The sequence below is a fragment of the Rattus norvegicus genome, chromosome 1 (genome assembly GCF_021556685.1).
Source record: "Rattus norvegicus strain SHRSP/BbbUtx chromosome 1, alternate assembly SHRSP_T2T, whole genome shotgun sequence".
In the NCBI taxonomy this organism is placed as follows: domain Eukaryota; kingdom Metazoa; phylum Chordata; class Mammalia; order Rodentia; family Muridae; genus Rattus; species Rattus norvegicus.
The window spans coordinates 77,038,767-77,058,155 of NC_141534.1; the positions used below are offsets into that span (position 1 = coordinate 77,038,767).

Here is a 19,389-nt window from a genome sequence, read left to right on the forward strand (position 1 = left end):
GCCATCTTGGAATTCTCTCTCTGTAGACCAGGCTGGTTTCAAATTCAGAGACTTGCTTGCTTCTGCCTCCCACGTACTGGGAGTAAAGACAGGCATCCTCACCTCCCAGAGACATATGCCTTTATAAACACTGATTTTATCATCCAATGTATACTCAAACAACAGGGCAGTGCACAAAGAAATGAAATTCTCTGTAACAACTGACTAATTCCAAAATCTTTTGATTCATACATAAGACAATCCAAGCAAAGAGCAAGTCTCACCCAAGTAGATTGTCAAATCTACCAAAGATTATCAAAGTTTCTTCCCAGTACCTAATAAACAACTTGGAAAGCAGGAAGCAAAACTCTTCCTCCTCCTCTTCATCTTCCTCCTCTTCTTTTCTCTTCCTTCTCCTTATTTCTACTTTCTGTTTCCTCTCTTTCTTCCTCCTTGCTTCTTTTTTCTCTTTTGCTATTTCCTCCTTCTCTTCCTCCTCCTCAACCTTCTCCTTCTTCCTTTTTCCTTCCTTGTGGGTTTTTAAAATGGAATCTCATGAGTCCCATATTAGCTTGCAGTTTCCTGTGTAGCTGAGGATGTCCTTGAATTCCTGGCCCTCCTCTCTTAGCCTCCCAAGTGCTGGGTTCAGAACATTACAGGAGTAACGGCATGACAGGAGTCTAATACTTTCCCATCGTTTTCATTTAAGGCGTGCAGAAATTGACTTTGGTGCGGGTGTTTCCATATTACAAATGCGGTTCTAAATGTCATGTGTTTTAACTCCAGTACTCTTTCTGACAGATATTGAATGCCTCCAGTATTTCCAGGTTACTGAGACTCACACAGAGTCTCTGCAGTCCTTGCAGATGGAGGCCCCTGTGCCCATCCCCACAGCCAACCGCACCTCTGTGCTAGAATTCCTGCTTCTGGGGGTCACAGAAAAGCGAGGGCTCCAGCTCCTGCTCTTCGGGATCCTCCTGATCACCTACACGCTGACCTTGCTGGGGAATCTCTTCATCATCGCTCTCACCTTGGCGGACCGCCGCCTGCACACCCCGATGTACTTCTTCCTGCGCCACTTCTCGCTGCTGGAGGTGGGTTTCACCTCCACCGTGTCCCCACAGATGCTGGCACACCTGCTGGCAGCGCGCGGGGCCATCTCCCGCCACCGCTGCTTTGCCCAGATGATACTCTACTTCACCCTGGGCGCAGTGGAGACCCTGCTGCTGGCAGTGATGTCCACTGACCGCTTTCTGGCCATCTGCTGGCCTCTGCGCTACCCAGCACTCATGACTCCCCGCGTGTGCTCTGCCCTGGTGCTGGCCTGCTGGGGAGCCAGCCTCCTGGCCCTGCCTGGGCTGTTTGCCTGGATGTTGTCTCTCCCTTTCTGTGGCCCACGTGTCCTCAACCACTTCTTCTGCGACAGCTCCCCTTTGCTGGAGCTGGTGTGCGCAGACACCAGGCTTCTGCAGCTGGTGGCCTTCCTGGTGGCTGTCTGCACCCTGCTCACTGCCACGTTGATCACAACCTTATCCTATGGCTGCATCATCAGCACCATCCTGCGCCTGCCTACACCTGGGGGTCGCAGCAAGGCCTTCTCCACCTGTTCTTCCCACATCTTGGTGGTGTCGATGAGCTATGGAAGCTGCATCATCATGTACCTGAACCCCACGCAGACAGGAAAGCTGGACCTCAACAAAGGAATAGCTTTCTTCAACACCACGGTGTCTCCCCTGCTGAACCCCTTCATCTACTGCCTCAGGAACCAACTGGTTCATAGAGTGTGCAGGGATTTGCTGCTCAGGGGAAGGGAGCTTTCTTCCAAGATGTTCAGAGCATAAGACTGCAAAGCTGTGCTCCTGGCCTAATGCCATTGTTATCGATTTGCTTATTAGTTACTTTGTATGTATGTGCTGTGAATGCTTGTGGGTTGAACACAGGGTTATGCTCATGCCGAGGGCAAGTGTTCCACCAAGCTGCACTCTCAGCCCTTCTTTTCTTTCTTTTTTTCTTTCTTTCTTTTTTCTTTTTCTTTTTTTTTTCGGAGCTGGGGACCGAACCCAGGGCCTTGCGCTTGCTATGCAAGCGCTCTACCACTGAGCTAAATCCCCAACCCCTTCAGCCCTTCTTTTCCTTTGTTATTTTCACACATTGCCTTGCCTTGGGAAGTTACTGAAGCTGACCTTGAACTCACTGCAGATGATGCAGGCCTTAGCATTTCTACCCTCTTGCCTTAGCCTCCTGAGTAGCTGGAATTGGCATGTGCTACCAGGCCTGACTGGTTTAAACAAAGAGAGGCATATCTCTCCAGCCAAAGGAGGGTATATTTATTTGAGTATGGATGGCAAAAATGAAGAAACAAACAAGCAAACAAAAACCACTATCAAAAAAACAAGACGGGGCTGGGGATTTAGCTCAGTGGTAGAGCGCTTGCCTAGCAAGCACAAGGCCCTGGGTTCGGTCCCCAGCTCCGAAAAAAAAAAAAAAGAAAAAAGAAAAAAAAGAAAACAAGACAAGGGCTGGAGAGATGGCTCAGTGGTTAAGAGCACTGTCTGCTCTTCCAGAGGTCCTGAGTTCAATTCCCAGCAACCACATGGTGTCTCACAACCATCTGTAATGAGATCTGGTGCCCTCTTCTGGCCTGCAGGCATACGTGCAGGCAGAACACTGTATCCATAATAAATAAATAAATCTTTAAAAAAAATAAAAAACAAGACAAAAAATGTAATTAATTTTATAGCTCATGTTGCCAGGCATACATGTGCTTCCGAAATTGCATTTGCAATCTGTGCCACAAGAAGCCAATTTGAGCCACTCATCCTTAAGGACCCAATTAAAACAGCCAGGTTAGCAATAAAAAGCAGACTTATTTAATTCAGCCACATTGGAAAGAAACCACAAAGTGATCCTGTGACACCCTTACATACATCCACTCAAATCTGTATTCAGGGTCCTAAAAAGAGATGAAAGTTTAAATAGAGGGCCAGAGATGTGCTCACCTAAACTCTCTTAAATACTGAGTCTCTAGGAGGTCACAGTTCATAAAGAAGCATCTAATGCTGTGGCTTGGTTTAAAGGTATGGACTAGGAGAAACTGAAGAAGTGGCTGCTCTTGAAGAGGACTCAAGTCCAATTCTCAACACCCACATGGTGGCTCACACCCTCTGCAGTTCCAGCTCAAGGGCATCTATTGCCCTTTTCTGACCTCCCAGTGCACTGGATGTGTGTCCCATGCATGCACCAAAACACTCATGCACATGAAATAAATAGATCTTTAAAAAAAAAGGTAGTGTTGTGTAACTGCCTTCTGAATACTGACGTTAGTACTCATAGATGAACCTTACTCCTAACCCTCACCGGCACAGCCTCACTCCTGTGTGGGTTAGAAGGTAGAGACACACGGTCAGTCTAAGTGCTGAGAACAAGTGACTGCTGGGTGCTCAGCCAGAAACCAGGTATTTCTACCAACTCCCTCCTGCAAAGGCTCAGGGAATGTCTCTGAAGTGGAAAGAAGGTAAGCTCTGGAGAATGGAGAGGAGTACTGTGGAATCTGTCTTCTGGATACGACGGGGCTGATGACCCCATGAACTCACAGCTGCTGTAGTCAGCCAGCATTCCAACAGGGAACCCTGACTGGACTCAGTGGTTTACCAAAACAATAAACACCAAACGTGTTGGGCAGTGTTGATGCACACCTTTAATCCCTGCACTTGGGAGACTGAAGCAAGTGGATCTCATAGAGGCCAACCTGGTCTACAGAGCAAGTTTCACGACAGCCAGGGCTATACACAGAGAGACCCTGTCTCGAAAAAGCAAAGCAAAGCAAACCAAACCAAACCAAACGCCAAACAAAACAAAAAAGGGAAGAAAACATTATGGTGGGAAAGGGACCAGTGTATGAGTCTATGGGAGTGGTGGTTGAGAGCTAGATAGATATACGCAAACATTGTAGGTGTGTGAAATTATCAACGAATAAATAAAAAGGATATTCTTTTAAGTATTTGTAGGTTTATTTGTTTGTTACACGTGGGTGTTTTGACTGAATGTATGTACGTCTTTGTACCGTGGACAGGCCTTGTGCACACAGGAACCAGGAGAGAGAGATCGCCCGGTACTGGAGTTACAGGTGGTTCCGAACAGCCACGTGAGCCCTGGGAAACGGATTAGCAAGTGCTCTTAACCAACAAGCCAATGTTCTAGTGCCCAATAGATGATAGTCTAAAAATAAATAAATAATAACTAAAAGTAAGACTCCAAACAAGTTCCCATGGGCGATCTCTGAAGGAAGTCAAGCTAATAACTCCCATAAGGAAAATGAAAAATTTACATGTTCTCTGGGTCTCTGAGGCCTGAAGCTTTGGGGAAGCCCAGAGCAAGGTCCTTCATCTTCACCCTGGCTTCTGTAGTAACAGTGTCTCTGGAGACCAGGATAGCTCAGTGTCTCCCAAGGACCGGAAAGACTTTCTTTTGTCTCTCTCCTTGCCTTCCCGTGGACATTCTGATCCCTTCCCTTCTCTGAGCCACAGTTATTGTTGTTGTTGTTGTTGTTGTTGTTATTATTATTATTATTATTATTATTATTATTATTATTATTATTATTTTGTCTTCTGTATTCTTCCAGTCTGTGTCTTCCCTTTGCTACTCTCTGACCACCCCTTGCTGTGTGTTTTCCCCAAGTTTCCTCTCTTTCCCATCTCCATCTCTGTGGCCCCTCCTCCCTCTCTTGCCTCAACCTTCCCAATGCTGCCACCCTTTAACACAGTTCTTCGTAAATGCATTTTCTTTTTTTTCTTTCTTTTTTTTTTTTGGTTCTTTTTTTCAGAGCTGGGGACCGAACCCAGGGCCTTGTGCTTCCTAGGCAAGCGCTCTACCACTGAGCTAAATCCCCAACCCCGGAAATGCATTTTCATTGCTACTTTGTAACTGAAATTTTGCTACTGTTCTGGAAAGTAACATAAATGCCTGATATGCAAGGTATCTGATATGGAACCCCTGCAAAAGAGTCATTTGTACCACCAAAGGGGTCGAGACCCACGGGGTCTGATGTGTGTGTGTGTGTGTGTGTGTGTGTGTGTGTGTGTGTGTGTGTTTATTCCATTCTGAAAACTCCTCATTTCTGTCACTTGGGCTGTTTGATTCATGACCTTCTTCTCTATTTGGCCCGTTTCCTGTAGTATGCCTATGTGGAAAAACTGCCCCTTCTTCATAAGAGACTGTGAAATTCCAGGTAATTTTTTTTTTTAACTCTCAGAGCAGAGGCTCAGGCTAAGCCTCAGACCCCTGGTGTGACTGCCTCAACCTCTCATGCATTGAAAGTGATTGCAGGTGTGCATCATCGCTCCCAGCGCTCTCCTGCTTTGAGATCCCCAGTCAATCCATTTGCTATGCTGGAGTGGGCTACAGAGAAACAGGAAGCCATCCCAGTTCTGAGATAGTGGGTGTGTGTAGCCAACCCTGGCTGGCATCATGGCTCTCCGTCCATGTGCTGGCTATAAGGAAGCAGAGGACACAAAAGTGGTTTATGCACTTAGCAAAAGTACATTTTACCATTGAAACTTATACTCACCATAGTAGTTGTAGGAAATGAAACAAAAATTCTCTCTATTACCTGGCCAATTCCAAACTATATAGACTCAGTCCATGTACAAGAAAAATCTCTGCGAAGGATAAAGTCCCTCCTCCAAGTCGATCATCATATCTATCAAGCTGGAGTAGCAAACTTTTCATTCAGTACTTGACAAGCATCTCGGAGTGGCAAGAAGCAAAAATCATCTAATATTTTGTGAGAAATTTTTATTTATTTATTTGAAATGGACTTTCATATAGCCCTGGTTGCCCTGAAACTTCCTATGTAACTGAGGCTCATCTTGAACTCCTGATCGTCCTGCCTCATGCTCCCTGGTGCTGGCATTAAAGGAGTGCCTTACCATGGAGGTCTAAAGTATTTTCCATCCTTGTAAGGTAGAATGCTGGGGAAATCTCACATTCACACGGTATTCAAGTGTTCAGGATGGTCCAAGAGTTGTTCTAAAAGCCCTTTGATCAGCAGTATGCTTTGTAACACTGACTGAGCCTGCATTTCTGAGTTTACTGAGACCACACCAACACTCGGCAAACGTTGCAGATGGAGTCCCCGACGCCCATCCCCACAGCCAACCGCACCTCCGTGCTAGAGTTCCTGCTTCTGGGGGTCACAGAAAAGCGAGGGCTCCAGCTCCTCCTCTTCGGGGTCCTCCTGGTCACCTACACGCTGACCTTGCTGGGGAATCTTCTCATCATCGCTCTCACCTTGGCGGACCGCCGCCTGCACACCCCGATGTACTTCTTCCTGCGCCACTTCTCGCTGCTGGAGGTGGGTTTCACCTCCACCGTGTCCCCACAGATGCTGGCACACCTGCTGGCAGCGCGCGGGGCCATCTCCCGCCACCGCTGCTTTGCCCAGATGATACTCTACTTCACCCTGGGCGCAGTGGAGACCCTGCTGCTGGCAGTGATGTCCACTGACCGCTTTCTGGCCATCTGCTGGCCACTGCGCTACCCAGCACTCATGACTCCCCGCGTGTGCTCTGCCCTGGTGCTGGCCTGCTGGGTAGCCAGCCTCCTGGCCCTGCCTGGGCTGTTTGCCTGGATGTTGTCTCTCCCTTTCTGTGGCCCACGTTTCCTCAACCACTTCTTCTGCGACAGCTCCCCTTTGCTGGAGCTGGTGTGCGCAGACACCAGGCTTCTGCAGCTGGTGGCCTTCCTGGTGGCTGTCTGCACCCTGCTCACTGCCACGTTGATCACAACCTTATCCTATGGCTGCATCATCAGCACCATCCTGCGCCTGCCTACACCTGGGGGTCGCAGCAAGGCCTTCTCCACCTGTTCTTCCCACATCTTGGTGGTGTCGATGAGCTATGGAAGCTGCATCATCATGTACCTGAACCCCACGCAGACAGGAAAGCTGGACCTCAACAAAGGAATAGCTTTCTTCAACACCACGGTGTCTCCCCTGCTGAACCCCTTCATCTACTGCCTCAGGAACCAACTGGTTCATAGAGTGTGCAGGGATTTGCTGCTCAGGGGAAGGGAGCTTTCTTCCAAGATGTTCAGAGCATAAGACTGCAAAGCTGTGCTCCTGGCCTAATGCCATTGTTATCGATTTGCTTATTAGTTACTTTGTATGTATGTGCTGTGAATGCTTGTGGGTTGAACACAGGGTTATGCTCATGCCGAGGGCAAGTGTTCCACCAAGCTGCACTCTCAGCCCTTCTTTTCTTTCTTTTTTTCTTTCTTTCTTTTTTTTTTTTTCTTTTTTTTTTCGGAGCTGGGGACCGAACCCAGGGCCTTGCGCTTGCTAGGCAAGCGCTCTACCACTGAGCTAAATCCCCAACCCCTTCAGCCCTTCTTTTCCTTTGTTATTTTCACACATTGCCTTGCCTTGGGAAGTTACTGAAGCTGACCTTGAACTCACTGCAGATGATGCAGGCCTTAGCATTTCTACCCTCTTGCCTTAGCCTCCTGAGTAGCTGGAATTGGCATGTGCTACCAGGCCTGACTGGTTTAAACAAAGAGAGGCATCTCTCCAGCCAAAGGAAGGTATATTTATTTGAGTATGGATGGCAAAAATGAAGAAACAAACAAGCAAACAAAAACCACTATCAAAAAACAAGACAAGGGCTGGAGAGATGGCTCAGTGGTTAAGAGCACTGTCTGCTCTTCCAGAGGTCCTGAGTTCAATTCCCAGCAACCACATGGTGTCTCACAACCATCTGTAATGAGATCTGGTGCCCTCTTCTGGCCTGCAGGCATACGTGCAGGCAGAACACTGTATCCATAATAAATAAATAAATAAATCTTTAAAAAAAATAAAAAACAAGACAAAAAAATGTAATTAATTTTATAGCTCATGTTGCCAGGCATCCATGTGCTTCCGAAATTGCATTTGCAATCTGTGCCACAAGAAGCCAATTTGAGCCACTCATCCTTAAGGACCCAATTAAAACAGCCAGGTTAGCAATAAAAAGCAGACTTATTTAATTCAGCCACATTGGAAAGAAACCACAAAGTGATCCTGTGACACCCTTACATACATCCACTCAAATCTGTATTCAGGGTCCTGAAAAGAGATGAAAGTTTAAACAGGGGCTGGAGAGATGGCTCAGCGGTTAAGAGCACTGTGTGTTCTTCCAGAGGTCCTGAGTTCAAATCCCAGCAACCACATGGTGGTTCACAACCATCTATAATGAGATCTGGTGCCCTCTTCTGGAATTCTTAATCATAATAAATTAAAAAAAAAAGTTTAAATAGAGGGCCAGAGATGTGCTCACCTAAACTCTCTTAAATACTGAGTCTCTAGGAGGTCACAGTTCATAAAGAAGCATCTAATGCTGTGGCTTGGTTTAAAGGTATGGACTAGGAGAAACTGAAGAAGTGGCTGCTCTTGCAGAGGACTCAAGTCCAATTCTCAACACCCACATGGTGGCTCACATCCTCTGCAGTTCCAGCTCAAGGGCATCTATTGCCCTTTTCTGACCTCCCAGTGCACTGGATGTGTGTCCCATGCATGTACCAAAACACTCATGCACATGAAATAAATAGATCTTTAAAAAAAAATGGTAGTGTTGTGTAACTGCCTTCTGAATACTGACGTTAGTACTCATAGATGAACCCTGCTCCTAACCCTCACCGGCACAGCCTCACTCCTGTGTGGGTTAGAAGGTAGAGACACACGGTCAGTCTAAGTGCTGAGAACAAGTGACTGCTGGGTGCTCAGCCAGAAACCAGGTATTTCTACCAACTCCCTCCTGCAAAGGCTCAGGGAATGTCTCTGAAGTGGAAAGAAGGTAAGCTCTGGAGAATGGAGAGGAGTACTGTGGAATCTGTCTTCTGGATACGACGGGGCTGATGACCCCATGAACTCACAGCTGCTGTAGTCAGCCAGCATTCCAACAGGGAACCCTGACTGGACTCAGTGGTTTACCAAAACAATAAACACCAAACGTGTTGGGCAGTGTTGATGCACACCTTTAATCCCTGCACTTGGGAGACTGAAGCAAGTGGATCTCATAGAGGCCAACCTGGTCTACAGAGCAAGTTTCACGACAGCCAGGGCTATACACAGAGAGACCCTGTCTCGAAAAAGCAAAGCAAAGCAAACCAAAGCAAAGCAAACCAAACCAAACGCCAAACAAAACAAAAAAGGGAAGAAAACATTATGGTGGGAAAGGGACCAGTGTATGAGTCTATGGGAGTGGTGGTTGAGAGCTAGATAGACATACACAAACATTGTAGGTGTGTGAAATTATCAACGAATAAATAAAAAGGATATTCTTTTAAGTATTTGTAGGTTTATTTGTTTGTTACACGTGGGTGTTTTGACTGAATGTATGTACGTCTTTGTACCGTGGACAGGCCTTGTGCACACAGGAACCAGGAGAGAGAGATCGCCCGGTACTGGAGTTACAGGTGGTTCCGAACAGCCACGTGAGCCCTGGGAAACGGATCAGCAAGTGCTCTTAACCAACAAGCCAATGTTCTAGTGCCCAATAGATGATAGTCTAAAAATAAATAAATAATAACTAAAAGTAAGACTCCAAACAAGTTCCCATGGGCGATCTCTGAAGGAAGTCAAGCTAATAACTCCCATAAGGAAAATGAAAAATTTACATGTTCTCTGGGTCTCTGAGGCCTGAAGCTTTGGGGAAGCCCAGAGCAAGGTCCTTCATCTTCACCCTGGCTTCTGTAGTAACAGTGTCTCTGGAGACCAGGATAGCTCAGTGTCTCCCAAGGACCGGAAAGACTTTCTTTTGTCTCTCTCCTTGCCTTCCCGTGGACATTCTGATCCCTTCCCTTCTCTGAGCCACAGTTATTGTTGTTGTTGTTGTTGTTGTTGTTATTATTATTATTCTTTTGTCTTCTGTATTCTTCCAGTCTGTGTCTTCCCTTTGCTACTCTCTGACCACCCCTTGCTGTGTGTTTTCCCCAAGTTTCCTCTCTTTCCCATCTCCATCTCTGTGGCCCCTCCTCCCTCTCTTGCCTCAACCTTCCCAATGCTGCCACCCTTTAACACAGTTCTTCGTAAATGCATTTTCTTTTTTTTCTTTCTTTTTTTTTTTTTTGGTTCCTTTTTTCAGAGCTGGGGACCGAACCCAGGGCCTTGCGCTTCCTAGGCAAGCACTCTACCACTGAGCTAAATCCCCAACCCTGGAAATGCATTTTCATTGCTACTTTGTAACTGAAATTTTGCTACTGTTCTGGAAAGTAACATAAATGCCTGATATGCAAGGTATCTGATATGGAACCCCTGCGAAAGAGTCATTTGTACCACCAAAGGGGTCGAGACCCACGGGGTCTGATGTGTGTGTGTGTGTGTGTGTGTGTGTGTGTGTGTGTGTGTGTGTGTGTGTGTGTTTATTCCATTCTGAAAACTCCTCATTTCTGTCACTTGGGCTGTTTGATTCATGACCTTCTTCTCTATTTGGCCCGTTTCCTGTAGTATGCCTATGTGGAAAAACTGCCCCTTCTTCATAAGAGACTGTGAAATTCCAGGTAATTTTTTTTTTAACTCTCAGAGCAGAGGCTCAGGCTAAGCCTCAGACCCCTGGTGTGACTGCCTCAACCTCTCATGCATTGAAAGTGATTGCAGGTGTGCATCATCGCTCCCAGCGCTCTCCTGCTTTGAGATCCCCAGTCAATCCATTTGCTATGCTGGAGTGGGCTACAGAGAAACAGGAAGCCATCCCAGTTCTGAGATAGTGGGTGTGTGTAGCCAACCCTGGCTGGCATCATGGCTCTCCGTCCATGTGCTGGCTATAAGGAAGCAGAGGACACAAAAGTGGTTTATGCACTTAGCAAAAGTACATTTTACCATTGAAACTTATACTCACCATAGTAGTTGTAGGAAATGAAACAAAAATTCTCTCTATTACCTGGCCAATTCCAAACTATATAGACTCAGTCCATGTACAAGAAAAATCTCTGCGAAGGATAAAGTCCCTCCTCCAAGTCGATCATCATATCTATCAAGCTGGAGTAGCAAACTTTTCATTCAGTACTTGACAAGCATCTCGGAGTGGCAAGAAGCAAAAATCATCTAATATTTTGTGAGAAATTTTTATTTATTTATTTGAAATGGACTTTCATATAGCCCTGGTTGCCCTGAAACTTCCTATGTAACTGAGGCTCATCTTGAACTCCTGATCGTCCTGCCTCATGCTCCCTGGTGCTGGCATTAAAGGAGTGCCTTACCATGGAGGTCTAAAGTATTTTCCATCCTTGTAAGGTAGAATGCTGGGGAAATCTCACATTCACACGGTATTCAAGTGTTCAGGATGGTCCAAGAGTTGTTCTAAAAGCCCTTTGATCAGCAGTATGCTTTGTAACACTGACTGAGCCTGCATTTCTGAGTTTACTGAGACCACACCAACACTCGGCAAACGTTGCAGATGGAGTCCCCGACGCCCATCCCCACAGCCAACCGCACCTCCGTGCTAGAGTTCCTGCTTCTGGGGGTCACAGAAAAGCGAGGGCTCCAGCTCCTCCTCTTCGGGGTCCTCCTGGTCACCTACACGCTGACCTTGCTGGGGAATCTTCTCATCATCGCTCTCACCTTGGCGGACCGCCGCCTGCACACCCCGATGTACTTCTTCCTGCGCCACTTCTCGCTGCTGGAGGTGGGTTTCACCTCCACCGTGTCCCCACAGATGCTGGCACACCTGCTGGCAGCGCGCGGAGCCATCTCCCGCCACCGCTGCTTCGCGCAGATGATACTCTACTTCACCCTGGGCGCAGTGGAGACCCTGCTGCTGGCAGTGATGTCCACTGACCGCTTTCTGGCCATCTGCTGGCCTCTGCGCTACCCAGCACTCATGACTCCCCGCGTGTGCTCTGCCCTGGTGCTGGCCTGCTGGGGAGCCAGCCTCCTGGCCCTGCCTGGGCTGTTTGCCTGGATGTTGTCTCTTCCTTTCTGTGGCCCACGTGTCCTCAACCACTTCTTCTGCGACAGCTCCCCTTTGCTGGAGCTGGTGTGCGCAGACACCAGGCTTCTGCAGCTGGTGGCCTTCCTGGTGGCTGTCTGCACCCTGCTCACTGCCACGTTGATCACAACCTTATCCTATGGCTGCATCATCAGCACCATCCTGCGCCTGCCTACACCTGGGGGTCGCAGCAAGGCCTTCTCCACTTGTTCTTCCCACATCTTGGTGGTGTCTCTCACCTATGGGAGCTGCATCATCATGTATCTCAACCCCACGCAGACAGGAAGGCTGGACCTCAACAAAGGAATAGCTTTCTTCAACACCACGGTGTCTCCCCTGCTGAACCCCTTCATCTACTGCCTCAGGAACCAACTGGTTCACAGAGTGTGCAGGGATTTGCTGCTCAGGGGAAGGGAGCTTTCTTCCAAGATATTCAGAGCATAAGACAGCAAAGGTTTGTTACTGTTTTTTTTTTTTTTTTAAAGATTTATTCATTTATTTTTGTGTACAGAATTCTGCCTGCATAGGTGCCTGCAGGCCAGAAGAGGGCACCAGATCTCATTACAGATGGTTGTGAGCCACCATGTGGTTGCTAGGATTTGAACTCATGACCTCTGGAAGAGCAGTCAGTGCTCTTAACCGCTGAGCCATCTCTCCAGCCCACTGGTTTATTTTCATTGTGACTGCTAGTGACTTGTTTGCACTGTGAGAACTGTTATTGGAGCCACTCAAAGGCTAGAGATATGCCACCACTAAACTACATTGTCACTCAAGCCCACCCTCAGCCCCCACTTTTGTTTCTGAGAAGAGTTTTCTGTAGATTAGGCTGGCTTGAAAAAATCTCTAAGTAGCTGAGGATAACCTCTATTTTCTTATCTTCCTGTTTTAGCCTCTTGATGGCTGGGATTTGGGCAATGCCCTATGAAACCTGGGCCTGTTTTTCAATTTTATTTATTTTTTGTTTGTGTAATGAAGGGTAACCTTCAATTTATTATGTAGCCTAAGATGCCATTGAATTTCTTCTTATCTTAGTGCTCTTCCTCCTCCTCTTCCTCCTCTCTGTGTAGCCCTGGCTGTCCTGGCACTCATTATGTAGACAGCCTGGCAAAGAACTCATGAGGGTCTTCTTGCCTCTGCTTCTGGATGCTAGGATTAAAGACATGTACCACTATGCCTGGCCCTGAACTCTTAGTTTCTAAGATTCTTTAAAAATTTAGACTGCACAGAGAGAGAGAGAGAGAGAGAGAGAGAGAGAGAGAGAGAGAGAGAGAGTGTTGTTGCTCTTACAGAGAACCTTTGTTAAGTTTCCATCACCCACATGATTGATTATCTTTAACTCTAGTTTCTGGGTCTCTGTCACCCTCTCCTGGCTTCCTCTGGGCCAGGCTTGCATCCAGTACCCATCCATATATGCAGGTAAGACACATAGACACAGAAAATGAAAATAAGTATTACATTTTTTTAAACGTATATGAATGTGTGCATGTGGTTTGAGTTTATGCGAATCACATGCCTGCAGGTGCACACTAGGACCAGCAGAGGGCATTAGATCCCATTTGAACTGAAATTACAGAGAGTGGTGAGATCTTTATCACGGCCCTCTGCAAGAGCATTAAGTACTCTCAACACTGAGCCATCTCTCTACTCTAACAGTATAAGGATGTTTTGTTGAGGAGGGAAGAAAAACTAACAATCTACACTGATTTAAAAGCTGCTGCTGGGGACTGGAGAGATGGCTCAGTGGTTAAGAGCACTGACTGCTCTTCCCGAGGTCCTGAGTTCAAATCCCAGCAACCACATGGTGGCTCACAACCATCTGTAATGAGATCCAATGCCCTCATCTGGTGTGTCTGAAGAAAGCGACAGTGTACTCACATACATAGAATAAATAAATCTTAAAAAAAAAAAAAAGCTGCTGCTGCTTTGTGGTGGAGCAAGCCTGGTATTTCAGTATTGATGAGAGTGATGCTGGAACATCAAAGATTTGATGCCCCTTGGCTACATATCAAATTTGATGCCACCCTGAGCTACATGAGTCACTGTCTCCAAAAGATAAACACAAAGAGCTCCTGGCTCTCACTCTGTCCCCTCACCCCTTTCCCCTCCCTCTGTACTCCCCTCACCGCTCTCCACACGCTCATGGCTGGCCTCTACTTCTCTACTCTCTCTTTCTGCCTTTCTCTGTCTCTACTGTCTCTACTACCCTCTCAGCTCCCCTCCCCATGCTCTGAATAAACTATTCTATTAAAAAGGCAGGGGGGGGGGTGTTGGGGATTTAGCTCAGTGGTAGAGCGCTTGCCTAGGAAGCGCAAGGCCCTGGGTTCGGTCCCCAGCTCCAAAAAAAAGAAAAAGGAAAAAAAAAAAAAAAAAAAAAAAAAAAGGCAGGCAGGGGGTTGGGGATTTAGCTCAGTGGTAGAGCACTTGCCTAGCAAGCGCAAGGCCCTGGGTTCAGTCCCCAGCTCCAAAAAAAAGAAAAAAGAAAAAGAAAAAGAAAAAGAAAAAGAAAAAAAAAAAGGCAGGCAGGCAGGCAGATAAACATAAAGAAGAAGGCAGGGTATGTGTCGTGTGATCTGAAGGACTCTTATGATCCAGGCCAGTCTTAAAGCTCATGATTAACAAGTGTGTCCTGTGGGGTGGTGATTTAATCCTGGAACAAGGATACTTTAGTAAATAATAAGGAAATTGGATCAAAACTATAGACTGGGGCTGGAGAGATGGCTCAGAGGTTAAGAGTACTTTCTGAGTTCAATTCCCAGCAACCACATCTGTAATGGAATCTGATGCCCTCTTCTGGTGTGTTTGAAGACAGAGACAACGTGTTCACATACATAAAATAAATAAGTAAATTAAAAACAAAACAAAACTACAGACTGTAGATTCTGCCTGTTTTGTTCCTAATTGTAACAAACACACAAATGTTTCTTGTCACATTGTGACCAATTAGAATCAAGCAAGCCTCATGGGGAAGGCTCACCGGCTGTATGAGTGGAACTTTCTCATAGCAATTCAGATGTAAAGGGTTTAACAGATGACTCCCTTAGCCATCCTTGTTGCAACTGCTGCCAATCCCTTCCCTAACAGCATAGCCAGTCTTTCCAGGCTTCCATTCCAGACTGAGGACCAGAAGCACTGCAGGGAACTTCCACATCTCCCGGGCCAGATTGGGACTGCAGAGGCCCAGCCCCTTGGAATCAGTCATCCTGGGTTGACAGCCTCTAAGCGAGAAGCAGCTACTGCCTCCAACTGCTGAGGTACTCAGCTTCAACCACATGAATTCTGCACCACATGAACGGCTACATTACCTGCCTATGATTCCAGCTCCCAAGAGGAAGAGGCAGGAGGGTAAGGAGGGTCAGAAGTTCAAGGTTATCTTCAGTTACTAGAGTAGCTTGTGTATGATACTCTTTCTTTTTTTTTTTTTTTTTTTGGTTCTTTTTTTCGGAGCTGGGGACCGAACCCAGGGCCTTGCGCTTCCTAGGCAAGCGCTCTACCACTGAGCTAAATCCCCAACCCCCTCTTTCTTTCTTTTTTTTTTTTAAAGATTTATTTTATTTATGAATACACTGTAGCTGTTTTCAGACACACCAGAAAAAGGCATCTGATCTACAGATGGTTGTGAGCCACCATGTGACTGCTGGGAATTGAACTCAGGACCTCTGGAAGAGCAGTCAGTGCTCTTAACCACTGGGCCATCTCTCTAGCCCAAGGTACTGTTTCAAAAACAACAACACTGATGTCTCCTCCCTCCTTCCATCCCTCCCTTCCCCCTCCCCTCCTCCTTTTTTCCTTTCAAGAGAAGGGGTCTCTGAGTAGCCCTGACTGTCCTGGAGCTCCCTCTGTAGATCAGATTGGCCTCAAACTCAGAGATCCGCCACATTCTGCCTCCCCAGTGCTGGGGATTAAAGGTCTGTACCACCACTGCCCAGCCTCATTCTTAGTCTGTAGTTCATGGAAGGCTCACTGGCAGATGCCTCTCCTTCCTGAAGTAAAACTTAGTCTGTCAAATCCAATAGCCTGATTCTATCCACATGAATAAAAACATGCCTTTACCACCCCATCTAACGAAATTCCTCATTGCAAGATGAGAACGGCTTTAACTGCCAATTCAACTCCAATTCTAAAAATACCTATCCGGATTCATTGGCAGGGGCACTTGGGAATTCAAATATCACATTTGCCCATCTTACCATATTTTCCACATTCCTCTTTGGTTTTGAGGCAGACTCCTGGGAACCTGAAGAGGAGGCCGACTGTAGAGTCTGGCTAGCTGAGAGTCAGAAATTCCAGAACATTTGCTGTGCAAGTTGCCAACCTAGAAACAAACTCTTATATAGGAATGTGTTCAGGGACGGCAAGATGTAAAGTGGTAAAGAGCTTGTCGAATAAGCCTGATGGCCCGAGTTCAGTCCTCAGAATCCACAGTGGAAGGAGAGAGGTGACTCCCAAAACTAATATTTTTCACCTCCACAGGTAGGCTCTGTATGGCATCCAATAACTGCACGCCATATGGTGGCACAGCCCCTTTAACCTCAGCCCTCCAGAAACAGAGGTAGGTGGATCTCTGTGAGTTCAAGATCCATCAGGTCTATATAGCAAATTGCAGGTCAGCTAAGGCTACACAGTAAAACCTTGTCTCTAGGGGTTTTTTTTTTGTTTGTTTTTTTTTGTTTTTTGTTTTTTGTTTTTTTTTTTTTTTTTTTTTTTTTGAGACAGGACTTCTCTGTGTAGCCCTGGCTGCCCTGGAACTCACTCTGTAGACCAGGCTGTTCTGGAACTCAGAAATTTGCTTGCCTCTTTGTCCGAGTGCTGAGATTAAAAGCATGGGGCACCATCGCAATGACTATTACTTTTCTCTGGGAGCTGAGGGGGTAGTTCAGTTGGTAGAGTACTTGTCTTGAATGCATGAAGTTTGATCTGAAGCACAAAGTAAAATCTGCATGCCTGTAATCTTAACACTTGGGAAGATATCGGCCGAAGGATCAAAAATTCAAGGTCATCCTTGGTTACAGTGAAATGGAGGCCTTTTGGGGTCACATGAGACCATGTCTCAAGAAAAAAAAAATCCCAAAACCTAAAACAGGATGGTAATGGTGCACACCCTTAATTCCAGCACTTGGGAAGCAAAAGTAGGCAGATCTCTGTGAGTTCAAGGTCAGCCTAGTCCAGGACAGCCAGGGCTATTCAGAGAAACATTTTCTTGAATCCGTCTTCCCTCCAAGAAAAAGAAAGGAAGGAATCAAAGTAGAAAGGGAAGAGAGAGAGAGAGAGAGAGAGAGAGAGAGAGAGAGAGAGGGAGGGAGGGAGGAAGGAAGGAAGGAAGGAAGGAAGGAAGGAAGATCTGAAGAAAAGCAGGGTTGACTTTAGGCTTATTGACTAAAAGTACCTCTACTCTTCAGTTCCTAGCACTGGCATCAGGAAACTCACCTCACCTGTAACTCCAGCTTTAGGGGCTCAGATGCCTGTCCTCTCTGTGGATACCAATAAAAGGGCCAGAGTTGAAGACCAATCTAAGGCCAGTGGGAAAGTTCCACCACAAACTTCCAAGTTCAAACTCCTACTTCAGTAGGAGTAGAGTTAGTTCAGTTCCCAGAGCAACTGCAAACCAAACTGTCATCTCTAAGCACAAAGACCCCTCTCTTCCAGGGAGTAGTTAGTTCTCAGAGCAACTACAAACCAAAGTGTCAAACAAAGCTACCTGTGACTCCCAACCAACATCCCCTTGACTCCCCACCATCCTCCTGGAAAGTCCAGAACTGTCCACTGATAGTGAGTCAGCTTAGAGGTCACTTTGGTCCATCAATAATACCCTGCCTAGTTACCAATTGTTTGAATTCTGCCCCAATTGTTTGCAAGGTATATAACTCCCTGTCGGAGTCTGCTCAGGGTTGTCTCCCCTTGAAGTGGGAGGACCCCGACATGCTAGAATTAAACTCCTCTTACTATTGCACCGATCACTGTCTTTGTGAGTCTTATTCAAGAGGTCCTGGAAGAGGTTCAATTCGGACCTCACACCAACACTCATGCACATAGACACACACTTTTTTATTTTTCTTTTTAGACAGTTTCTTACTATGTAATTCTGGCTGTCCTGGAACTCATCATGTAAACCAGGCTGACCTTGAACTCACAAGTTTGCTTACCTCTGCCTCCTGAATTCTGAGATTAAAGGTGTGTGCCAGTTACATCTGAGGGTTTTTGTTTGCTTGTTTTTTTGTTTTTGTTTTTGTTTTTGTTTTTGGTCTTATTGTTTTAATTGTTTGGTACATACACATAATTTAAAACAAAACAAACCCCACTATTTACAGTAAAGACACCTATCCTGCATCCCTGAGATCTAGGCTCTTATTTTATCAATTATAATCTTGTCAGGTGCCCCTCAGGAGTCACCCTGTGACCGAATTTAAATTTCTTTTTTTTTTTTCTTTTTTTCGGAGCTGGGGACCGAACCCAGGGCCTTGCGCTTGCTAGGCAAGCACTCTACCACTGAGCTAAATCCCCAACCCTTTAAATTTCTTTTAAAAAAATGTTTGTTTGTTTGTTTGTTTATTGTGTGTGAGTGTGTGTGTGTGTGTGTGTGTGTTGGTATCTGAATGCTGTGGCACACTTGTGGAGTTTAGAGAACAACTTTCAGGAGTCAGTTTTCTCCTTCTACTGTGTGGGTCTCAGGGATAGAACTTCAGTTTGCAAAGCTGGTGGCAAATACCTTTCTCTTGCTATCTTGCTGGCATTGTGTGTGAATGTGTGTGGTGGGATTGTATTTGTGTTTTTACCCAGGTGTGTATATAATTGTGAATCTGTGTATGTGCGTGTGTGGTGGTGGTGAGCTTGTATATGTACATTTGCATGGTTATGTGTATGTGCATCTGTGTGGGGGAATGGTAGGCTTCTATATGTGTGTTTGCATGGTTGTGTATGTATGTCTGTGTGGTGGTGGGCTTGCTTGTTGTATATGTATGTTTGCATGTATATGTGCATGTGCGCATCCATCTCTCTGTGCATGTGTGTGCCTCTGTGGTAGTAGGTTTGTATATGTGTGTTTGCAGTGTATGTGCAGGTGTGTGTGCACTTGTGTGAATCTGTGTGTGCGTGTGTGTGTGTGTGTGTGTGTGTGTGTGTGTGTGCGCGGTGGTGGTGGTAGGCTTGTGTGTGTTTACATGGTTTGTATGTGAATGCATGTGGGGACCAAGTTGCTTCTGGCCTGTCCTTTATCACAGCAGCAGTTAGGAAAATGAGGACATCCTGCCTCTACCTCCCAAGTGCTGGGATTATAGGCCTGTGCCAGCAATCGTGATTTCTGTCTTCTAGGCCTATCATGTATCTTGCTTGCTTGCCATTTCTGTTTATCTCTCCTATGCTTATGTGTTTCCGGAGAACCATACCGCAGATGGAGGAGTCTTGCCTGAGAACTTAGGAGCATGTTGCATTTTCTCCACTGCTACCCACTGTGTCCTGA

The 19,389-nt window shown here is 46.3% G+C and overlaps 3 protein-coding genes across 3 annotated transcripts; all 3 read left to right on the forward strand.

Moving 5' to 3' along the window:
• Window positions 1-845: 845 nt before the first annotated feature.
• Window positions 846-1,820, forward strand: Or6al1 (olfactory receptor family 6 subfamily A member L1). The gene has a single exon (NM_001000538.2). It carries the CDS (start codon window positions 846-848, stop codon window positions 1,818-1,820), a length of 975 nt encoding a protein of 324 aa, NP_001000538.2.
• A 4,268-nt stretch (window positions 1,821-6,088) lies between these two features.
• On the forward strand, window positions 6,089-7,095 carry Or6all1 (olfactory receptor family 6 subfamily A member L like 1). The gene has a single exon (XM_087610000.1). It carries the CDS (start codon window positions 6,104-6,106, stop codon window positions 7,076-7,078), a length of 975 nt encoding a protein of 324 aa, XP_087466126.1. The 5' UTR covers window positions 6,089-6,103; the 3' UTR covers window positions 7,079-7,095.
• A 4,310-nt stretch (window positions 7,096-11,405) lies between these two features.
• Window positions 11,406-12,380, forward strand: Or6al2 (olfactory receptor family 6 subfamily A member L2). Its single transcript, NM_001000856.1, has one exon. It carries the CDS (start codon window positions 11,406-11,408, stop codon window positions 12,378-12,380), a length of 975 nt encoding a protein of 324 aa, NP_001000856.1.
• The last annotated feature ends 7,009 nt before the right edge of the window (window positions 12,381-19,389 follow it).